Here is an 18,434-nt window from a genome sequence, read left to right as displayed (position 1 = left end):
GACAATGTGGGTCGCTCGCTGCAACCGAGAAGGACTCACAAAATGGCTGACCCACCTGAGTGACAGCGTGACGTCCGCAAAAAACAAAACTTCAAAAATGAGGCATCGCGTCAAATGAAGCGTGTCCACTCACAAAGAGGGCGTCGATACGAGCGGCGTGATCTGCAGACGGTGGGAAGAAAGCAAGTTTCAGTCTGATCAACGGCGAGCATAATGGATGCTGAAAAATTGATCTCTCCGTATCTGAACGAACATATGCTGCGGTACTCGGTACATATGGTATAGCAGCAGCGAGTCACCCATTCGTTATGTATTGGTCAATATGTGAAGTCTGGCTTTGATTGGCAAAAATAAGATCCGGTTGACACCTAACAGCGTTTGACAGGATGGACAGCCTGGTTAGAAACCACACCGCACCGCACCGCATAGCTAACTGGCGTTAGCACGGTGGCTTTATAAGGCCAGAGCTAGCATGCCGCAGGGCATTTTAGCATGGAACACGATGTCCCCATCAAGCTAGCTTCCCTCACTTTGACGGCCTCATAGAAATAGACTACCCTGATAAAAGAAAACAAAAAAACATAGGCACCATTACCCCCATTGGACACGACAGAGGATTTGGTCATTTACAACACTTTTATTTCCAGTCATCGTAGAATTTAGACGGGACGATGGCTACGCTCCAGCAGCCATGTTTGCAAAGGGATTTTTCAACATAAACCAGAGCCAAAAAACCAATATATCTCAATTCGTCTGATTCTGATTCTGCACCCGATACTGAAGACGGACCTTGTGGGAGACTCGGGGCCAGGGTGAAGACTTCCAGAAACTCTGTTGGCAGCGTCAACGCGTAGACGGGGAAAACAGGAGTTTTTGGCTCGTTGTCGTTTTTTTTTTTCCAGGCTTCTGATTGGACAACATGGCTTTAGGGTTAGGGTTATAGCACCACCTGCTGGTTTGGCATGCTCTTAACAGCACATTCATTGTGTTGAGTAGCATGAGTTTTTGCATTTTCATTTGGACAGAGATTTTTTTTTTCTTTTTTAAACAGTGCTTGTGTGGATGGGGGAAAAAAGGAAAAATCCTGTTTTAAAAAAAACAAACTCCAGTGTACGTGTGGACTGACTTAATGTGCAATCCCAAGAAAGTCCACCTGACAAACACTGTGACTTGGGTTGAAACCCTGCAGTTACAACTGGCTGAAATCAGCAACAGCCCCTAAAGGTTGAATTACTGCCTTATGAACACAACACCAGGGGGAAAGGAAGTTGGTTGTGTAGTATATTAGGTAATGCATAAGTGAGCAAATGACTGAATGAATCAATCAATGGACTGGATGGATGGGTGATGGATATAACTCCTCCTGAAAAACGAATCCTGGAAATCATTCTTTTCTTAAACCTAATCCGAACCCCAAAACTCGTTTCAGTTACGTCTTGCCCCGGCTCTAACACTGACATGAGATGATATGAAACGGAGACGTCCCCGCAGAGCAAGGCGTCACACACAAGAGTCGGTGTCAGATATTCAACATCACCCTGAAGGCAATACGCTTCTGCAGCCGAGGCGATGTCACCGCACACATGCCGACACGGACCTCGCTCACAGGCGAGTATTCAAAGACACAAACGTGCATAAAAGCAAACGTACACTTCTGTGTAGCTGGATGCAGGAGTATGTCAGGATGCTGCGAAGAGAGTGCACGTATATACGTATATGTCAGTGCACACACATCAACACAAACACCCAAATTTCTGCAAAAATGTACACAAGAAAATAACTGGATGCTGGTATGAATGCAGATCACACACTAGACTGTAGAACAACACACACTCCCATTCCCACTAACCCCCCCCCACACACACACACACACAAACACACACAGCAGCTGACCTGGCAGTGCTACGTGGATCACTGCCACAATCCGTGGATGCCACTTTTCTCTGTGCCCTGTGACATTGCAGAGGGTACCGCGATGGGAGTTTCACACCCCGTCTGCCGTGGATGCCTTTTCCACACCGCTGCGTTCACAGGTGTTTTATAACCAAGTTTGGGCCCCGAGAAACCACATGGTACATTTCTATTTGACCCCCCTCCGCTTGGCGGTGGGAATCTGCTATTTCACTGCTCTACCGCCCTTGCAGCTTGGAGCAAGTTTAAAAACAGACAGCGATCCGCGGCCGCTGATGTAAAACCAGTGCTGGAAGCCCAGCGAGAGCCGGACCTTAACCCCCTTCCCCCCCCCGACGCAGACTGCGGGGGTAATTCTCTCTGCCCAGCGGCAGGTCCTCACAAGCAGCGGGCTAACGGGGGACTGTAAGGAAAGACTGGATCTGCTTTGACTGAGAGGCAAAGACGACGTTGACGCGCTTCTGCAAAACCGAGGCCGTTCTGAAACCTCGTGAAGGTAAGCGGCGCCAGACCCGAGGAGACGTCACCCGAGTGCAGTACAAATGCAGGAGGTGCATTTGATTCATCTTTTTTTTTTTTAAATATTGGATCTGCGTTCAAATCTTACAAGACAAGTCAAATGCATGGTTTTTTGAAACGGTAATCGGGCGGTTATTTTTCTTCCTCAGCGTTAATGACAGAAAGCAGGTGGCTGTTGTTTAAAAGCATAAGTAACGAGATGATACCTTCATTTCTATCATTACTTGTTTTTGCATTCGAGTGGTGCACGCTTGTACGTAGCTGAATTTTGAGGGTTACTTTTTGTGAATACAATTAAAGGCCCTTATGCTCATATCTTTATTAACTTGTTATGCTTCAGTAAGCTTTATGTGAATCACTACAAGAGTGATTTTGGACATAAATGTTCAAAAATCATGATAATCCAGAAAGGAACCGTTCTCAAATTACCCATCATGCCGTAACAGTCATGCAGAAAGGGGTGGCCGACTGATGATTTGGGCGTCACTTGAGACAAACAACTTGCACATCGGGAAGGAATGTGGTTTTCCGCTGAAACCAGACAGAGGGAGTAGTTTCCTTTATCCGCAGGTGCAAGTTATTCCTTCTTTTGCCAGGGGAAGGTCACATACTGGCCATCCTGGTTCTGTGAGAGAAGGCACTTCTCGTCTCAGAAAAGGGTGTTGTCGTCTCCGTACCGAGGTTACAGCAGAACCTGTACAAGTTTGTATTTCTCTATTACACACCGTTAAGTTTTGACATTTTGATTTAATGTCTTCACACACAAATAACTTAACACTTGATTTTTGTTGTTGTTGTTGATTTCCTTGCATCTCAGTCTTCTTACGCTGACTAAATGTCTCACTTAGGCTTCTTCTCTACTGAAGCAAACTGATCTCCGTTCTCTCCGGCTTGGTCGGGCGTCCATACACACACAACTGGCCGTGTCTGCGGGTGGGAAGCGGGATGTGAGTATGTGTCCTGGTCGCTGTACTAGCGCCTCCTCTGGTCGGTGGGGGGGACTGGGGGGAATAGCGTGATCCTCCCACGCACTACGTCCCCCTGGCGAAACTCCTCACTGTCAGGTGAAAAGAGGCGGCTGGTGACTCCACATGTATCGGAGGAGGCATGTGATAGTCTGCAGCCTCCCCCGGATCGGCAGAGGGGGCGGGGCAGCGACTGGGATGGCTCGGAAGGGTGGGGTAATTGGTCGGCTACAAGTGAGGAGAAAAATCCAGAAAAAAAAATTCTCTCCATTCTCTCGTCAATCGTGCCTACGAATCTATGAACTTCTTGTAGACTACTCCCCCCTCTTCCCAAACCCCGGGCCTTCGCCTACGCAAGAGGGGCCATGTCTGCCCCCCTGGCAAGCCGCTGAACCTTTGAGCGTCTCTCTAGTGTTGCCACACTGCCGACCCAGTACAGTGCAGCTGATAAAACTGCTGTCACAGCTGCAAAACACAACACACTTGCAAAGGTGAGGGTTAACAGACGGACAACACGAGGCTAGTGCACACAGCTACAACACACACTCAGCTGGATGATTTGACCCACGGCAGAAACAAAAAAAACAAGAGAAAATATCGCCGCAGGCGGTGATTCCAGGGTTCACGCCAACACAGACCATTAGAAGATGAACACTTCAACAGCTTCATAAAACATAGCCACCAAGTTTGCTGCTGCTCGGACAAACTGTCATTGATTTATGGCCAAATCTGTGCCAGACCCACGCATGTGTTTGGAACTGGTGGCGCCCCCTATTGAGTGATTTCGAAATATTTTTACACAAGTGGTTCAACATTGTTATGAAACATATCCTGTGAGTGTTGCAGCGATTGGACAATTTCTGATTTGCAGTCTGATTTTGTGGTATGCCACGCCCATATTTTTTTTGCATTTGTAACGCCCCCTAGTGGTCTATTGAATGAAACTTTCAGGGTATGTTTCAAGTACTTGCATATCCAGCCAGTTTTGTGATGACCGGCCCTATGGTTGTTGACTTTGGTCCATTTATATGCTGAGCCATGCCCTATTGAAGTTCACTGCCATCTCATGGGAATTTGCGCAGACATTTCTAAAGAAAAATAACAATAAACCAGCATAAAAACAAGGGCTTCCACCCTAAAACACAAGGCTCGCCGCTTGAAATGCAGTGGATGAGAGAGAAGCTGAAAACTTTGGCACATTCCAGTTGGTTTCAAACTTGGGAGTCACAGATGAAGAGATTAAGTCTAAGCACAAAAAAACACTCTTGCGCATGTATCACAAAAACCTTTGCATTTCGAGCCATATGTGGATATTTCCCGTTTTTTTTTTGGTTTGACCGAGTTGAGATGACGAAACTGATGGGTATTTTACCGAGCTATAACACAGACGTAAAAAATCTGTACGAGTTTGATCACACAGCCTGTGATCTTCAGGCTGCTGCCAACTGGCTTTTTCAAAGTCTAGAGTCAATACAAGACGCAGCTGTGCTTTGGTTATCACAGCTCCTAGGCTTGTGAGCTTAGGCCGGCTAGATCAGCACCATCTATATAGATCACCCCTTGAAATGAACTTTAAAGCTCAAATCCGTGACTTTCCCAATCTGTCCCTCCCGCTGGCTGTGAGAACGACAAACAAAATGTGGCAGCAGCCGCTATGGCGTGTACGCTCAGCAGTAATCAGTTCCCCCCCTGGATAAAAAGGCATCCTCGGACCAAAGCTAACACAGACAACCTAATCCATTACAAACTGCACCAAACTACACGGGAACACTATTTTACTGCAAGAGAGAAAAAAGAAAGCCACTTTACTTTGCCATTGTATTCTTACAATGAATGTGTTCTCTGCATTTAACCCATCCTATTGTATAGCAGCCGTGGGCTGCTGCAGCATCCAGGGACCAACTCCAGTTCTTCTTTCCACTGCCTTGCTCAGGGGCACAGACAGAAGTATTAACCCTAACATGCATGACTTTTTGACGGTGGGAGGAAACCGGAGCACCCAGACACAGGGAGAACATGCAAACTCCACACAGAAAGGACCTGGGACGGCCTGGGGTTCGAACCCAGGACCTTCTTGCTGTGAGGCAACAGCGCTAACCACTGGGTCACCATGCTGCCCTAGTATTGATTGTGTAATTGGTAGATTAGCTGTCCAACAGAGGTATCGCCACGTCGTCATGTTTGACCTTCTGTAATTGTTACGGTGGGAAGGTGTTTGCCGTTGCACCAGTGTTCATCCCGCCTGGTCAAACATTTAAACAGCGGTATATGGAGAGTGTCTCCAACCATGATAAAGATGCTAGTTAGCATTATGTAACCTGACTTCATGGTCCAGGTGGATGACAACAGTTTATCAATGGAGAGAAATCCTGGATTTTAGCTTCAGTAGAATTGTCTTTAGATGACATTATTTAGCTTGTGATCTTTTCAGTGTGTCCTATTTTGCCAACCTTCTCTGCTGTAACTGTCGATTTTTAACAGTTTCATGTTCTTTTCTTTAAAGCACGTCCTAACGGTGTGCTGTAGGAATGGTATGACCATCATGATGGTGCTTTTTACAAATTTGGCTGCCTCCGCTGCCAAGAGACGGTTCAACGGTACAACTTAATAATTTTTGAATACCGATTTAGAAATCTAACCCAGTTGACCTCCTGCTACATGACTACGCATCTCCAGGCAAACGGGCTGAAGTCTCACGCAATACGACGCACTCAAGTGTCAACACTGGAGTGAACCCGGCTGTTTCCTCATCTAGTTTATTCAGGGATTTCCATACCACCGGCAATCTGCTATCTTTCATCTCCTTCTTGCTCCGTCTCTCATACACACACAAAAAAAGACCTGTTTACATCTCTCTCCCCCTCCCCCTCTCTTCCCACTGTAGTTCACGAGTAAATGGTTCTTACACTGAGTCAGCACTTGCGGCGCTTCTGAGCGAGTATGTCCTCTCTTACCATCTTCCTCTCACTTTCTAGAAGCCTGGATGGATTCCTTCAACCCATTACAAGCATTGCACCCTCAGTTTTACTTTGCTTATTTCCCTTTTTTTCTGGATTTTCCCCCTTTTTCTCCCCAGTTGTACCTGGCCAATCACCCCACTCTCTGAGCCGTCCCCGTCGCTGCTCCACCCCCTCTGCCACCGCGGGCAGGGCTGCAGACTACCACATGCCTCCTCCGATACACGTGGAGTCACCAGCCGCTTCTTTTCACCTGACAGTGAGGAGTTTCACCAGGGGGACGTAGCGCACGGGAGGATCACGCTATCCCCGCCCCCCCAGTCCCCCCTTCCCCCTGAACAGGCGCCCTGACTGACCAGAGGAGGCGCTAGTGCGGCGACCAGGACACGTACCCACCTTCGGCTTCCCACCCGCAGACACGGCCAATTGTGTCTGTAGGGATGTCCGACCAAGCCGGAGGTAACACGGGGATTCGAACCAGCGATCCCCGTGTTGATAGGCAACAGAATAGACTACTATGGGGGTCTGTGGTAGTGTAGCGGTCTCAGCATCGGCTTGGTGTCGATACAGTTGCCCACTGGGGACCGGGGTTCGCGCCTCGGTCTCGTCAAATGCGACTATGGCCGGACTCGATGAAGCAGCAATAATTGGCAGCGCTGTCTGCGGGAGGGGGGCGGAGTAGGCTTGTGTTGGTCACATGAATGCGTCTCTGTGTGTGGGAAAAAGCAGTGGTTCGGCCTGGATTCGCCTTGTCACGAGACTGCCGGCCAGAGAGATGCGGTTGGCGAACGCATGAGTACGAGGGTCGGTGTTTGAATTAAAATAGGGAGCAATTGGCCACTAAATTGGGAGAAAATCATGAATTAAAAAAAAAATAAAAAAGAAGAATGGACTGCTATGCTACCCCTGGACGCCCCTTTACTTGTTTCCTAATGAATAAAGTTAATATTCACCTCAACTGTTTCTCCTGCGACACTCTGTTCTGCAGAGGAGAGATGCATGGTGCTGTGTGGCTGATGCTGGCCACGCTGTGGGCGGCGGAGGGTACGGCGGTGGGGTGTCCTGACGCCTGTAAATGCTCCAGGAAGTCCAGCCCGGAAAGGTCGGAGGTCAACTGTCATAAGAAGGGCCTTAGGGCCTTCCCCTCACAACTGCCCTCGGATGCCTGGATCCTCAAATTAGGTGTGTGAACAGCTACACTACATTTTAAACTTATTACTTCAGCCTTTTATGTGACCCCCCCCCCCACCTCCCGACTCTCCAGCCGTGCGTTTTTCAGTGAGGAATGATGAATTAAACTGGTGAGTGAATGGAAAATAAACAAAGGAATATCTCAAGGCTGTATGAAAGAAGATGAATAATGGAGTGTCTAAATTAAATAAAGGATCAGCTTAGTTTCATGGTTGGTGTGTGTGTGTGTGTGTGTGTGTACTGCGTGCACATTCCTTCCTCGTACAACACAGGATGCTTCAATTCTTAAACTTCTTCTTCATGTTTATCACAGTGTACTCTGTGTCCTCGCAACAAGCATAATCTTCATAGGCATGTGCAGCCCTGTGAAGGATAATTTTCTCATCTTGGCTTTCGTGTGCTTTCTGACACATAAAAGGTGAGAATGGGATTACAGAGCTCAAAGCCAACGCTCTTAAGCCCACCCCCAACATCGAGAGCATCAACCTGGAACGCAACGCCATCAAGTCCATCCACCCCCAGGCCTTCTCTGGTGCGAGGCAACTGATGCTCCTCAATCTTTATGGCAACCACATTACCAAGCTTCAGCCCAAAGGACTCCAGGTAAAACCGGTCTCAAGGTGCTGCCGTCAGTGTTCGAAGGAACAGATTACACGTAATGGGATCACAGAAGTAGGATCACAAAATGGATTAATCTGTTAAGAGGTGATGTAAGAAAACAAGATAACCAATAGTTTCATTTTTGTGCTATAATACAAAAATTAAACTATTAAATTATTAAAATTAATTTAAATTCATCAATTAAATTAAAATGAAATTACTGCTTTGGCTGATATATATATTTACGGTGTCCCACTGAGACAGAAACTGTATTCGACCTCTTTAGAGTTTACGGTCTTTTATTGTCACGCTTGACAGTTTTTCCACTGTAAAATCTACAGACATTTTTTACAGTGATATATAAATATATATATATATATATATATATGTGTGTGTGTGTGTGTGTGTTTAATGTAATTTATCTGTTGTGTTTTCTAAGGCATTTTGTAGCTGTGGTTTTAGAAAGTACTATATAAAACAATTATTATAATTATTATCGCTTACATTATTTCCTCTTCCACAACTGTTTGTAGGACCTCCTCAATCTACGCTTCCTCATGCTGGGTCAGAACCAGATCGGTGTCCTGAGACCTGAGATATTCAAGGGCTTGAGGAACCTGTCAGATCTGGACATGCCACTCAATGCGCTGACGGCACTCCCGTCAAATGCCTTCAAGCCTCTGATAGCACTCAAAGTCCTGGACCTCGCCCTGAACCGTATCACGAGGATCTCCCCCAAGGCCTTCACTGGACTGACGGAGCTGATGTTTCTCAATTTGGACAACAACAGGTGAGAAAAAAGAAGAAGCATGTAGCGTTCAATGTGGATGCTTTTATCCAACATACATTCGCAGCAAAGGCAAATCTATGTAAACACACCCAAGACCTATTTTCTCCACCAATCAACCACGTATGTGTAGAATCAATTTAACGACACGTGTGGTTCGTTTTCATTTCACCCAGTCTGAAAACTATTACTGCTGGAGTCTTCAGACCATTGTCCTCTCTGGAGATGTTGGTTCTGGACAACAACCTTCTATCAACACTGAGTCCCTCTTCTCTGGATGGCCTGGACAGACTACAGGTGATATTGCATGCTGTGATGTCTACGGCTGGGTTTGTCCCAGAAACAGAAAGGCTGGGATTTCAATTTCATGTCAGACAAATCTAGTCTGTTTTTGTTGTCAGTTTTGAGTGAAATAATTATTTGGTCTGGGTCATGACGGGTTACAGTTTTTCATTGCCGTTGCTACGTCAACCAAGACAGTTTTTATTGTAAGCGTTAAATACAGGATTTGTTTTTTTAAACCTGTCTTATTTTCATAGTTTTTGCCATCGTGCATAATGGTTATGATATGTCACTCACCAGTTTTATTTGGAAGGTTTTTGGATAAGGGACTACCACTGTACACAGCTTTACAATGGCATCTAATGGGGCAACTGAACAAGAGTGTCCGACATGTCTCGTCAAGTCCAGTTTAACCCATTTATCTAAACTACCCCTTTATGAATTGAAAATGAAAGAGCAATTTTAAAGTTATAACCTAAAATTTCTAATATCATCAGTGGATCGACTGCACTGCTGAGCTACTTCCTGGATCAACTTGCAGGAATGAGCAGCCTATCGCTATTTACGGTGGGTTGTAATAACCACAGACAAACCACTTGGCCAGCACAACTGGGAAGTCATAGATAATGGGAAACCATGCACACAGTCTATCAAGGCACTAGGGCTTTTTTGTTGTTGAAGAACAGGGTCGTATTCTGTCACACAATAAGACGATGTTGTGAAGTTGTGTCCAATGGTGCTACCGTTTCCAAAATCCCCTAAATGAAGCCGGTGGTGGAATAAAATGTCATAACCAATACTCGTGATGACAGAACAATTATTTCACTATTATCATGCAAACCACATGCAAATATGAGTTTTAGCTATTGGTGTTGTACCATTTGCTGGTCAAGGTCCTCTATAAGCTTAGCCTGCTATAGCTCAGGCTAAGCCACATTTTTGCTTTTTCTTCAAACTTGCTGCTACCTGCCTTTACTTTCCGCATTTAGCTGCTACGATGAAGATGTCAAATGCATGCACCATGTAGGGGTGTCGCAATATACCGGTATTGACATTAACCGTGACATTTTAAAAATGAAATATTGACATTGTGTTAATAATACACATATGATAATATCATGTAAATAATCCATATCATATCCATATTATTTCCATTTCTTTCCATTCTCACTTTCTGTCTCCCTCCCCCAATGCCCCCCCCCCCACACACACACACCTGACGTGATGCCGTGACACTAACTAGCTAGCTAGCTACTACCACATTGTGTGGCTACTACTGCCATGCAAAATCGTGTCATGAAAAATGGAAAGAGGAAGAAATTATGTAAGGACACGGTCAGTGGACATTAAATCACAGTATATCAGAGTGGTTAGTTGTCAGCCGGTGGCACAGTGGTTAGCACGGTCGTCTCACAACAAGAAGGTGCTGGGTTCAAGCCCCAGGGTAGTCCAACTTTGGGGGTCATCCTCTGTGTGGAGTTTGCATGTTCTCCCTGTGTCTGTGTGGGTTTCCTCCGGGTGCTCTGGTTTCCTCCCACAGTCCAAAGACATGTCGGTCAGGTGAATCGGCCGTACTAAATTGTCCCTAGGTGTGTGTGTGTGTGTGTGTGTGTGTGCCCTGCGATGAACTGGCGGCCTGTACAGGGTGTTTCCCCCGCCTGCCGCCCAATGACTGCTGGCATAGGCTCCAGCATCCCATGACCCTGGTTGGGATAAGCAGCTTGGATAATAGATGGATGGATGGATAGTTGTCAGCCTGTGGTCTCACACACTAACTCTCCGTCCCCTGCTCCCCACAAGTGGTTTGGCTACAGGTGACATTGTATTGATGGCAGATGAAAGGCCTTGTGGATCTTTTGTTTATCAGTTCATCCGGTTGCCATTTCACTATCCATTAAGTGTAATTGTTCTTTTTGTATGCTTTTGTACAGTTATGGTTACAGATTCTCTCTCCACCTCCCTACACTCATATTTTGAGTGCAATTCATTTGCCAAAAAAGAGACAAAATGCTCAATAAACAAAGTTAAGATGAATTTGGCTTATCGCATTGTTTTTTTTTCAATTTTCTATAGATATTGCGATAATATTGATATTGTGAATTCTTTTGGCCACAATAATCATGTAGTGAAATTCTGCTATCGTGACATTCCTAGCGCCATGTCATATTTCAAGGTAAATGGCAACCAGACAGTCACCATTAAAATGGGCTACAACAAATATTTGTGGATAAGTTATAGTCGTAAATACACCTGTGACACAAAATACCAAAAGGATATTTGTTTACATGTAAATCTTCAGGATTTTAGCTTAATGTAAGAAACTGGCCCCCTATATGTTTGCACATTTTCAGTCACTCTGGATAACAGCATCAGCTGAATGCTTGTCATGTGAATGTGTTGAACTTAGGAGCTCTACCTAAGGAACAACGAGATTGAGAGCCTGCCGCCGGATTTGTTCCTGAAAACGCCCAAACTCAGTCAACTAGCCCTCAGTGGAAACCGCCTTAAGACCGTGGATGGAAAAATGTTCAACCACATGCCCGGTAAGACCACCAAAAGGCTATCCTTTAATTCTCCCATGTTCAGTGTAGTACAGCATTGTTTTCCAAACTTTTTAAAGTTAGATTCTGATATGGTGTTAAACTGCAGCCTCGAGGCCCCTGACTCCCAATAAGTGGCCTGCGGGCCAGGTCGGGCCTGCGAGAGCCAAATGTCTGGCCTGCGCCGACCCACTGGCACTAATGCACCTGTCGTAACATGTGAAATAAAGTGTGCAACATGTGAAATAAAGTACATGCTGCTCTGCTTTATTTTGACCTCACCCCACACCGTACATTTGATCTATGCCATAGAGGAAGTGTAGACATAAGACATAGTCTGTGCTATCTACAGTCATTGACTAGACAGAGCCATTCACCAGCTAAGTCACAGATAATCAATAACTGTCCTAAACCAAGAACATGGCCTGAGCGAAAAAGCAGAAAGTCGACCAGGAAAACCATCAGTTCAAATCTGAATGGACTGACCAGTTTTGTTTTATTTTACCGGGCCACGCCGATGCCAAACCGACATGCTTGATATGCATGCAGACCGTAGCCGGCTGCAAAGCAGATAACCTCAAGCCGTACTTCAACACTATGCATGCTGCCAGTTTTAATGCCAACTACCCTACAAAATCAGCTCACCGCAAACAACAAATAGCAAATATGATATCAAAGCAGCACTCCGTTTCTACCATCTGTAAATCAACATCGGCACAAAAGAGTGCAACAGCTGCATCACTGCATGTTTCATGGAACCCTGCTAAAGCTAAGAAGTCATTTGCTGATGCTGAGTTGATTAAAACTTGTACAATTGATATCGTTGGTGAAGTTTTAAGTGATGATGAGAAAAACAAGAAAGCGGTTGTAGAGCTATTAAGTAGGTGCCATTGTCGGCTACCACGGCAACAAGAAGTGTAGATTTTTCTAGTAGACGAGTGTTTTTCCAATCTATATCTACTGACTTGAAGAAAGCAGAAGCCATATCACTAGCCATAGACTCGTCCTGTGACCGAACCGATATGGAACAGCTTTCTGTTTATTGATTACAGCTCTGCTTTTAATACAATTGTACGATCCAAACTGGCGCTGAACCTCAGAGGTCTTGGTTTAGGCAAATCTACGAATCTGTAGTTGGCTATTTGATTTCCCAACAGACAGGCCCCAGCCTGGGAAAATAGGTAAAACATACTCATCTACATTAGTTCTTAGGACCGGCGCACCTCAGGGCAGCTGTCTCAGTCCCCTATTGTACAGTCTGTTTACACACGACTGTGTTACCAAATACGACAACAACAGCATCATTAAATTCGCAGATGACACCACAGTGATTGGATTTCTAAGCGACAGTGATGAGAGGGCCTATAGGAGAGAAATGGAAGATTTAACCATACGGTGCCATGATAACAACCTCCCTCTTAAGGTCAATAAGACAAAAGAAATCACTGTTGACTTTAGAAAGATCAGAGGAAATCACATTCCTATTTCCATCAATGGATCATCTGTTGAAATTATGGACAGTTTTAGATTTCTTGGTTTACACATCACAGACACCATCACATGGTCTCTCAACACCAACTACATCCTGAAGAAGGCACAGCAGAGACGGTATTTTCTGGGGCGTCTCAAGAGTTTTGGTATGAGTACCAAAACTCTTATGAACGTTTATGGCAATAGCATGGAGAGTGTGTTGACAGGCTGTATCACAGTGTGGTTTGGCAGCCTGACTGCTCAGGACTGCAGACTGCTGCAAAGGACTGTAAAGACAGCAGCAAAAAATCACTGGCATGGAACTACCACAACTTCATAATATTTCCACCACTCGCTGCAAAAAGAAATCCCAAAACATCATTAAGGACACCAGCCACCCCGCTCATGTTCTGTTCTCACTCCTTACATCTAAAAAAACTTTACCAGAGCAAATCACACACTGCCCATCTCAGTAAGTTTCTTTTCAAAGGCTGAACAGCTGATGCACCCATCGTTGTTATCGTGTACTGTATAGTATTGTGTATATAATGTATGAATTCATTGTGTACATAGTCTATGTAGGTCTGTAGTGTTGTCTTTTTTTGGGGATTGTGCGTCCTTGTGTGCCTTGTGTTAAGGGAGAGAGAGCTAGAGCACAAGAATTTCATACAATTAATAACAATAAAGTTGAACTTAAACTTGAGATGCACTTTGACTGTTGAGCAGTGGCTGTGGTGAGAGCACGCCATGAAGTTGGTTTCATCCAATAACAAAAGCTGTTTTTGCAGTCACCACAAGATACCTCAGGGCACCGTTTAACACCATTACATAGTCTAGCTTTAAATCAGGAAAGTAAAAAGTTTCTGCATGTCTGATGGGTCGGTCACAATACCGATGTGAATAACACCAACAATCATTATGCTTTCTTCTCTGATCCCCCACAGATCTCAAGAAGCTGTACCTCCATGATAATCCCTGGGAGTGTGACTGTAACATTCGCCCTCTAGTGCAGTGGATGGGACAGACCAAAGTCAACATGTCCCCTATGGCGGCCCTGAAGTGCGTTAGCCCACCCGAGCTCAGAGCCAAGACCCTTGGCAGCCTCCGAGATGACAAACTCGTCTGCCGAGCCTAGAGCCAATGAATCTGCAGGAAAGCCACGGCCTCGGCTTGGGTCCGTGTCTCCAATGACCCACCGGATTCAGATTGTTCATATGTTGAACTTTTAATCATGCTGTGTTTTCTTTTTCTTAACTTTGTTTTCCGACATACGATGAACCTACAACAATTTCTTACGTGATCTGTCAAAACTGTTTCACGGCAAAGCAAATCAAAAAAACATATATCGGTAATAGATGACAAAAATACTAAAGACAGTGATAGACAATTGATAGTAGAAACCGCATAATTCCACAGATTTAAGTCTCTGTGATATGTAATATGTCATATAATTTCTCTCAATTTTTACAGGCTTCAGATTATGAGGTTGCGTAAAACCATTATAGACACCCATAACAAAGGGCAAGTCCCTTTCCCCATCTCCAGATTCATCAGTAACGTTATAATCTCATAATGCATTTCATATCACACGATGTAGGTTTGACGGATTACGTGTAATAGGATAACATTAATCCAATTCCAAAATAATTGCTCCCTATAATCTGTAACAGGCAATGTTAGGCAAAGTAAAGCGAAGGAAAGGTATTTTGATTTCGAGATGATGGGCACTAACGTATATTTTCACCTGTGGAAATAATGGTAGAGATGGCTGGAGATAATAATAATAACAATAATAACGCTATCAAATCATAATATTATGTAAATTAGATTAAAAGTTTGGCTCAGTTGCGTATAGTATTGATTTCTAAGGGAGACTAATCCTTCAAATGATTTAAACAGATTAAGAGAAAAATAAACAGATTACGATTCCATGTTACACTAATTCCAGTGGATTATACTCCCAATTAAAACTTTTAGTCTGTATAGAGTAATCCACTGGGCACTGACAAGCAACAAAAAAAAATGTGTACAATTTATTTCATATTGTGTTAACCTGCTATTGTAGTACACATCTTCAAGACCTAGCTTGCTTGATAAATTTGTCAGAGCTGCACTGTCGGTCCGGTGTACTCCATCACTGTTTAACTGTTGGAGAGATATAGAGTGAGACTGATGCAGAGAGAGAAAGAGCAATGGAGAGAAAGAGAGGAAAGAGGAGACAGCTACATGTATCCATCCTAAGACCGTAAGCGAAGAGGAGGGGGAAGGAGACATAAAAAGAATATGTGTGTGTGTATAAAGTTGGTGACTCATTGATGGGAGAGTCAGGAGTGTAACTTGCCCTACACTTACTGCAGCACAGTGACTCTGATGTACAAATGGCAGCATCACTTCCATCTGGAATTGAACCTGTTATTATTGTGGCGCGCAAGCCTGAGAATACTGTAATAGCCGCACTTTATTCTGAGTCGCGGCTTCGCTTGCCTCCGCCGGTGGCTTCTGCTCCATGTCTCACATACTCCGCAGCAAAAGTCAAATGCACCCCCCCCCCCATCTCCACAAGCCCCCCACCCCCCGCCGTCTCCTTGTGGCGTCGGTATTTTAATCGACCGCTGCTAACCGTAGCGTGTTTAAAGCGAGCTCATTTCAAATCACCGAAGCCCCACGGGAATGTGGGCCAAATTCTCTGCAGCTCTAAAACATGCCATCATTTCATACTAATTTTAAGAGTACTTTTGAGAAACTGATTTTAGATTTCTACATCTGTGTCTACACGGATGAGGGATCGGTTGCCGACTTGTTTCCAATACGGGACTGTGTATTATGAATAAGGCAGCATTAAAACAAGCACCGTAAGCAAACCAAACAGCGTCGACGTCTGAGTTATAAATACATCAAAATATGTTTTGGTTTTTTTGAGGTTGAATCATGCTGCACATTTTTTGTGCCCTGATTTTTCAGGATCTCCTGATAATACACCACCTCCTAAAAACTATAGTCCCAGTGTGCAGAGTCATTTAAAAACTGTCTTCCTCTCATTCTCATTGCTCTCTTTTGTTGGAAACATAATGTGTTTTCAATAGGGCTGCATCTCATGGTTATTTTCATTATTAATTATCGGAACGGTGGCGTAGTGGTTAGCGCTGTCGCCTCACAGCAAGGTCCTGGGTTCGAACCCCGGGGTTGTCCAACCTTGGGGGGGGGGGGGGGGAGAGTCATCCCAGGTCCTTTCTGTGTGGAGTTTGCATGTTCTCCCTGTGTCTGCGGTGGGTTTTCTCCGGGTGCTCCGGTTCCCCCCACCATCAAAAAGACATGCATGTTAGGGTTAGTACTCCTGTCTGTGCCCCTGACTGAGGCATGGCAAGACCAACTGGAGGTGGTCCCCGGGCGCTGCACGGCGGCTGTCCACTGCTCCTAGCTACACAGCTAGGATGGGTTAAATGCAGAGGAAGCATTTCCCCATGGGGATCAATAAAGCAATAAAAAAAAAAAATCTATTTTTTTCAATTTATCAATTATGTAGTCTCTAAACCGTCAAAAATATTGACGAATACTCATCATAAGTTCCCACAGACTAACCAGCAGTTAAAAAGCCCCTAACGCATTCATGGTAAGATGACGTGAGTAGGAGAAGACCAAGCAAATCTGAACATTTATGAAGCCGTAACCAGCAAATGTTTGGTATTTTTACTTGATACATGACTTAAATTATTAATCAAAACTATATTTATATATATTCTGTCACTCGTTGTATTAATTAATCGGCCAAGTCACAGAAAGTTGAATCAGTTCATCTGGACACAACATTCAACTGATCTGAACTGAGTTGAAGTGATTCAACTTGCTGTGATTTTCTTTCCTGGATTACTGAGCATGAGGACATAGTGAGCTACGTGTTCCACTTTTCTAAAGATTTCAGGCTTTCTGAAGGCTCTCAAACTTGCCTGGCACACGGGCTGTTTAACTTCAGGCTTCATAACCTTGTAAAAACAATAATCCATCGAAAATAACTACACGTTGAAAAGACATCTGAGTTACAGGATTTTCATGTGAGGGCACAGAATTTCTGAGTGAATCTCAAGTTTGAAACCCACCGCAGGGAGAATTCCTCATTGGACTGCTAAAACTGGAGTGGTTTTTCTGGGAACCAGTCCTTCACCGTCATGAACCAAATTCTCAAAAACAAAACAGGTTGATAAATGTGTGTTTTTATACGCACAGTGTATGAAACTAATGTTAAGTGATACGGAAAATATCATCATCACAATAGTAGCTGGGGAAAAAAAATATATGAGAGCAGGATAAGCGGTTCAGATAACGGACGGATGGAATGGACATATATACGTGTATATACATACACACACACATATACATACATACATACATACACACACACACACACACACACACACACACATATATGTATATATGAGAAATACCATACTTAAGAATCCAGCTAGGATTTGTCACATTGAACCGTTGAATAATTTAAAGTATGGTATCAAATATCAAAACTAACTTTCAAATAATACTCTGTCATATTTCAGACCTCAGAGTTTGGGAGAAATGTTAAAATCTAATAGGTTCTTATTAGTTAAGACTACAAAATTATAACCCCATATGACAATATCCGAATTTCAACCTGATATATCGCTGGTAGAAGATAAACAATAATATTGAATTATTAATTTTATTATTATATATAATATTACCCAGTCTTAAATGAAGCATCCCTGAATCACGTACAGTTTTTCAGGGGGGTCCATGTATGATGACATGTGAAAGCACATCTGATGTTACTTCAATGACTCATTTCAATAAAGAAGAAGAGCAGAAAAGGAGCACTGACAAGCTACTGCTAGCAAAGGATGATGGGAACTGGATCTCCTCTAGATGTGGTGTAAGACCACCTGGGAAACTTTCAGCGGTGGTGATGAGCAGAAATTAACCCATCAAAACCTCAGCAGTTTTCAGTGATGGTGTCAGTAGCTCCGTAGAGGTAAAGAAGTTTGTTTACTGATTCTAAGTCGGTCAGTGTTTACACTGCCGCACCCTCTTTCCTTTTTACTTGCCAGTCTTGTTCCAACATGAAAGTCGGCGAGACGGAGTTGCAAGCTGGGAAGAAAGTGCTGCTTCTCGGGGGAAAAGTGCTGTTCTTGGCATCTTTTACCAGAGGGGAGCGCTTTCACAAGCTGAGAAAATTCAGAGGAGC

At 44.2% G+C, this 18,434-nt stretch overlaps 1 protein-coding gene across 1 annotated transcript; it reads left to right on the top strand.

Annotated features, from left to right (window-relative positions):
* Positions 1 to 2,201: 2,201 nt before the first annotated feature.
* On the top strand, positions 2,202 to 15,416 carry si:dkey-1j5.4 (leucine-rich repeat-containing protein 15). Its single transcript, XM_056301836.1, has 7 exons — positions 2,202 to 2,407; positions 7,341 to 7,534; positions 7,962 to 8,146; positions 8,677 to 8,933; positions 9,107 to 9,227; positions 11,620 to 11,755; positions 14,167 to 15,416. The coding sequence occupies exons 2-7, from the start codon at positions 7,348 to 7,350 to the stop codon at positions 14,355 to 14,357; spliced, it is 1,077 nt and encodes a 358-aa protein (XP_056157811.1). The 5' UTR covers positions 2,202 to 2,407; positions 7,341 to 7,347; the 3' UTR covers positions 14,358 to 15,416.
* The last annotated feature ends 3,018 nt before the right edge of the window (positions 15,417 to 18,434 follow it).

Source organism: Lampris incognitus, unplaced genomic scaffold (genome assembly GCF_029633865.1).
Source record: "Lampris incognitus isolate fLamInc1 unplaced genomic scaffold, fLamInc1.hap2 scaffold_175, whole genome shotgun sequence".
Taxonomy (NCBI): domain Eukaryota; kingdom Metazoa; phylum Chordata; class Actinopteri; order Lampriformes; family Lampridae; genus Lampris; species Lampris incognitus.
The sequence above is the reverse complement of the archived record's forward strand: the minus strand, read 5'-3'. Positions and strand labels throughout refer to the sequence as shown.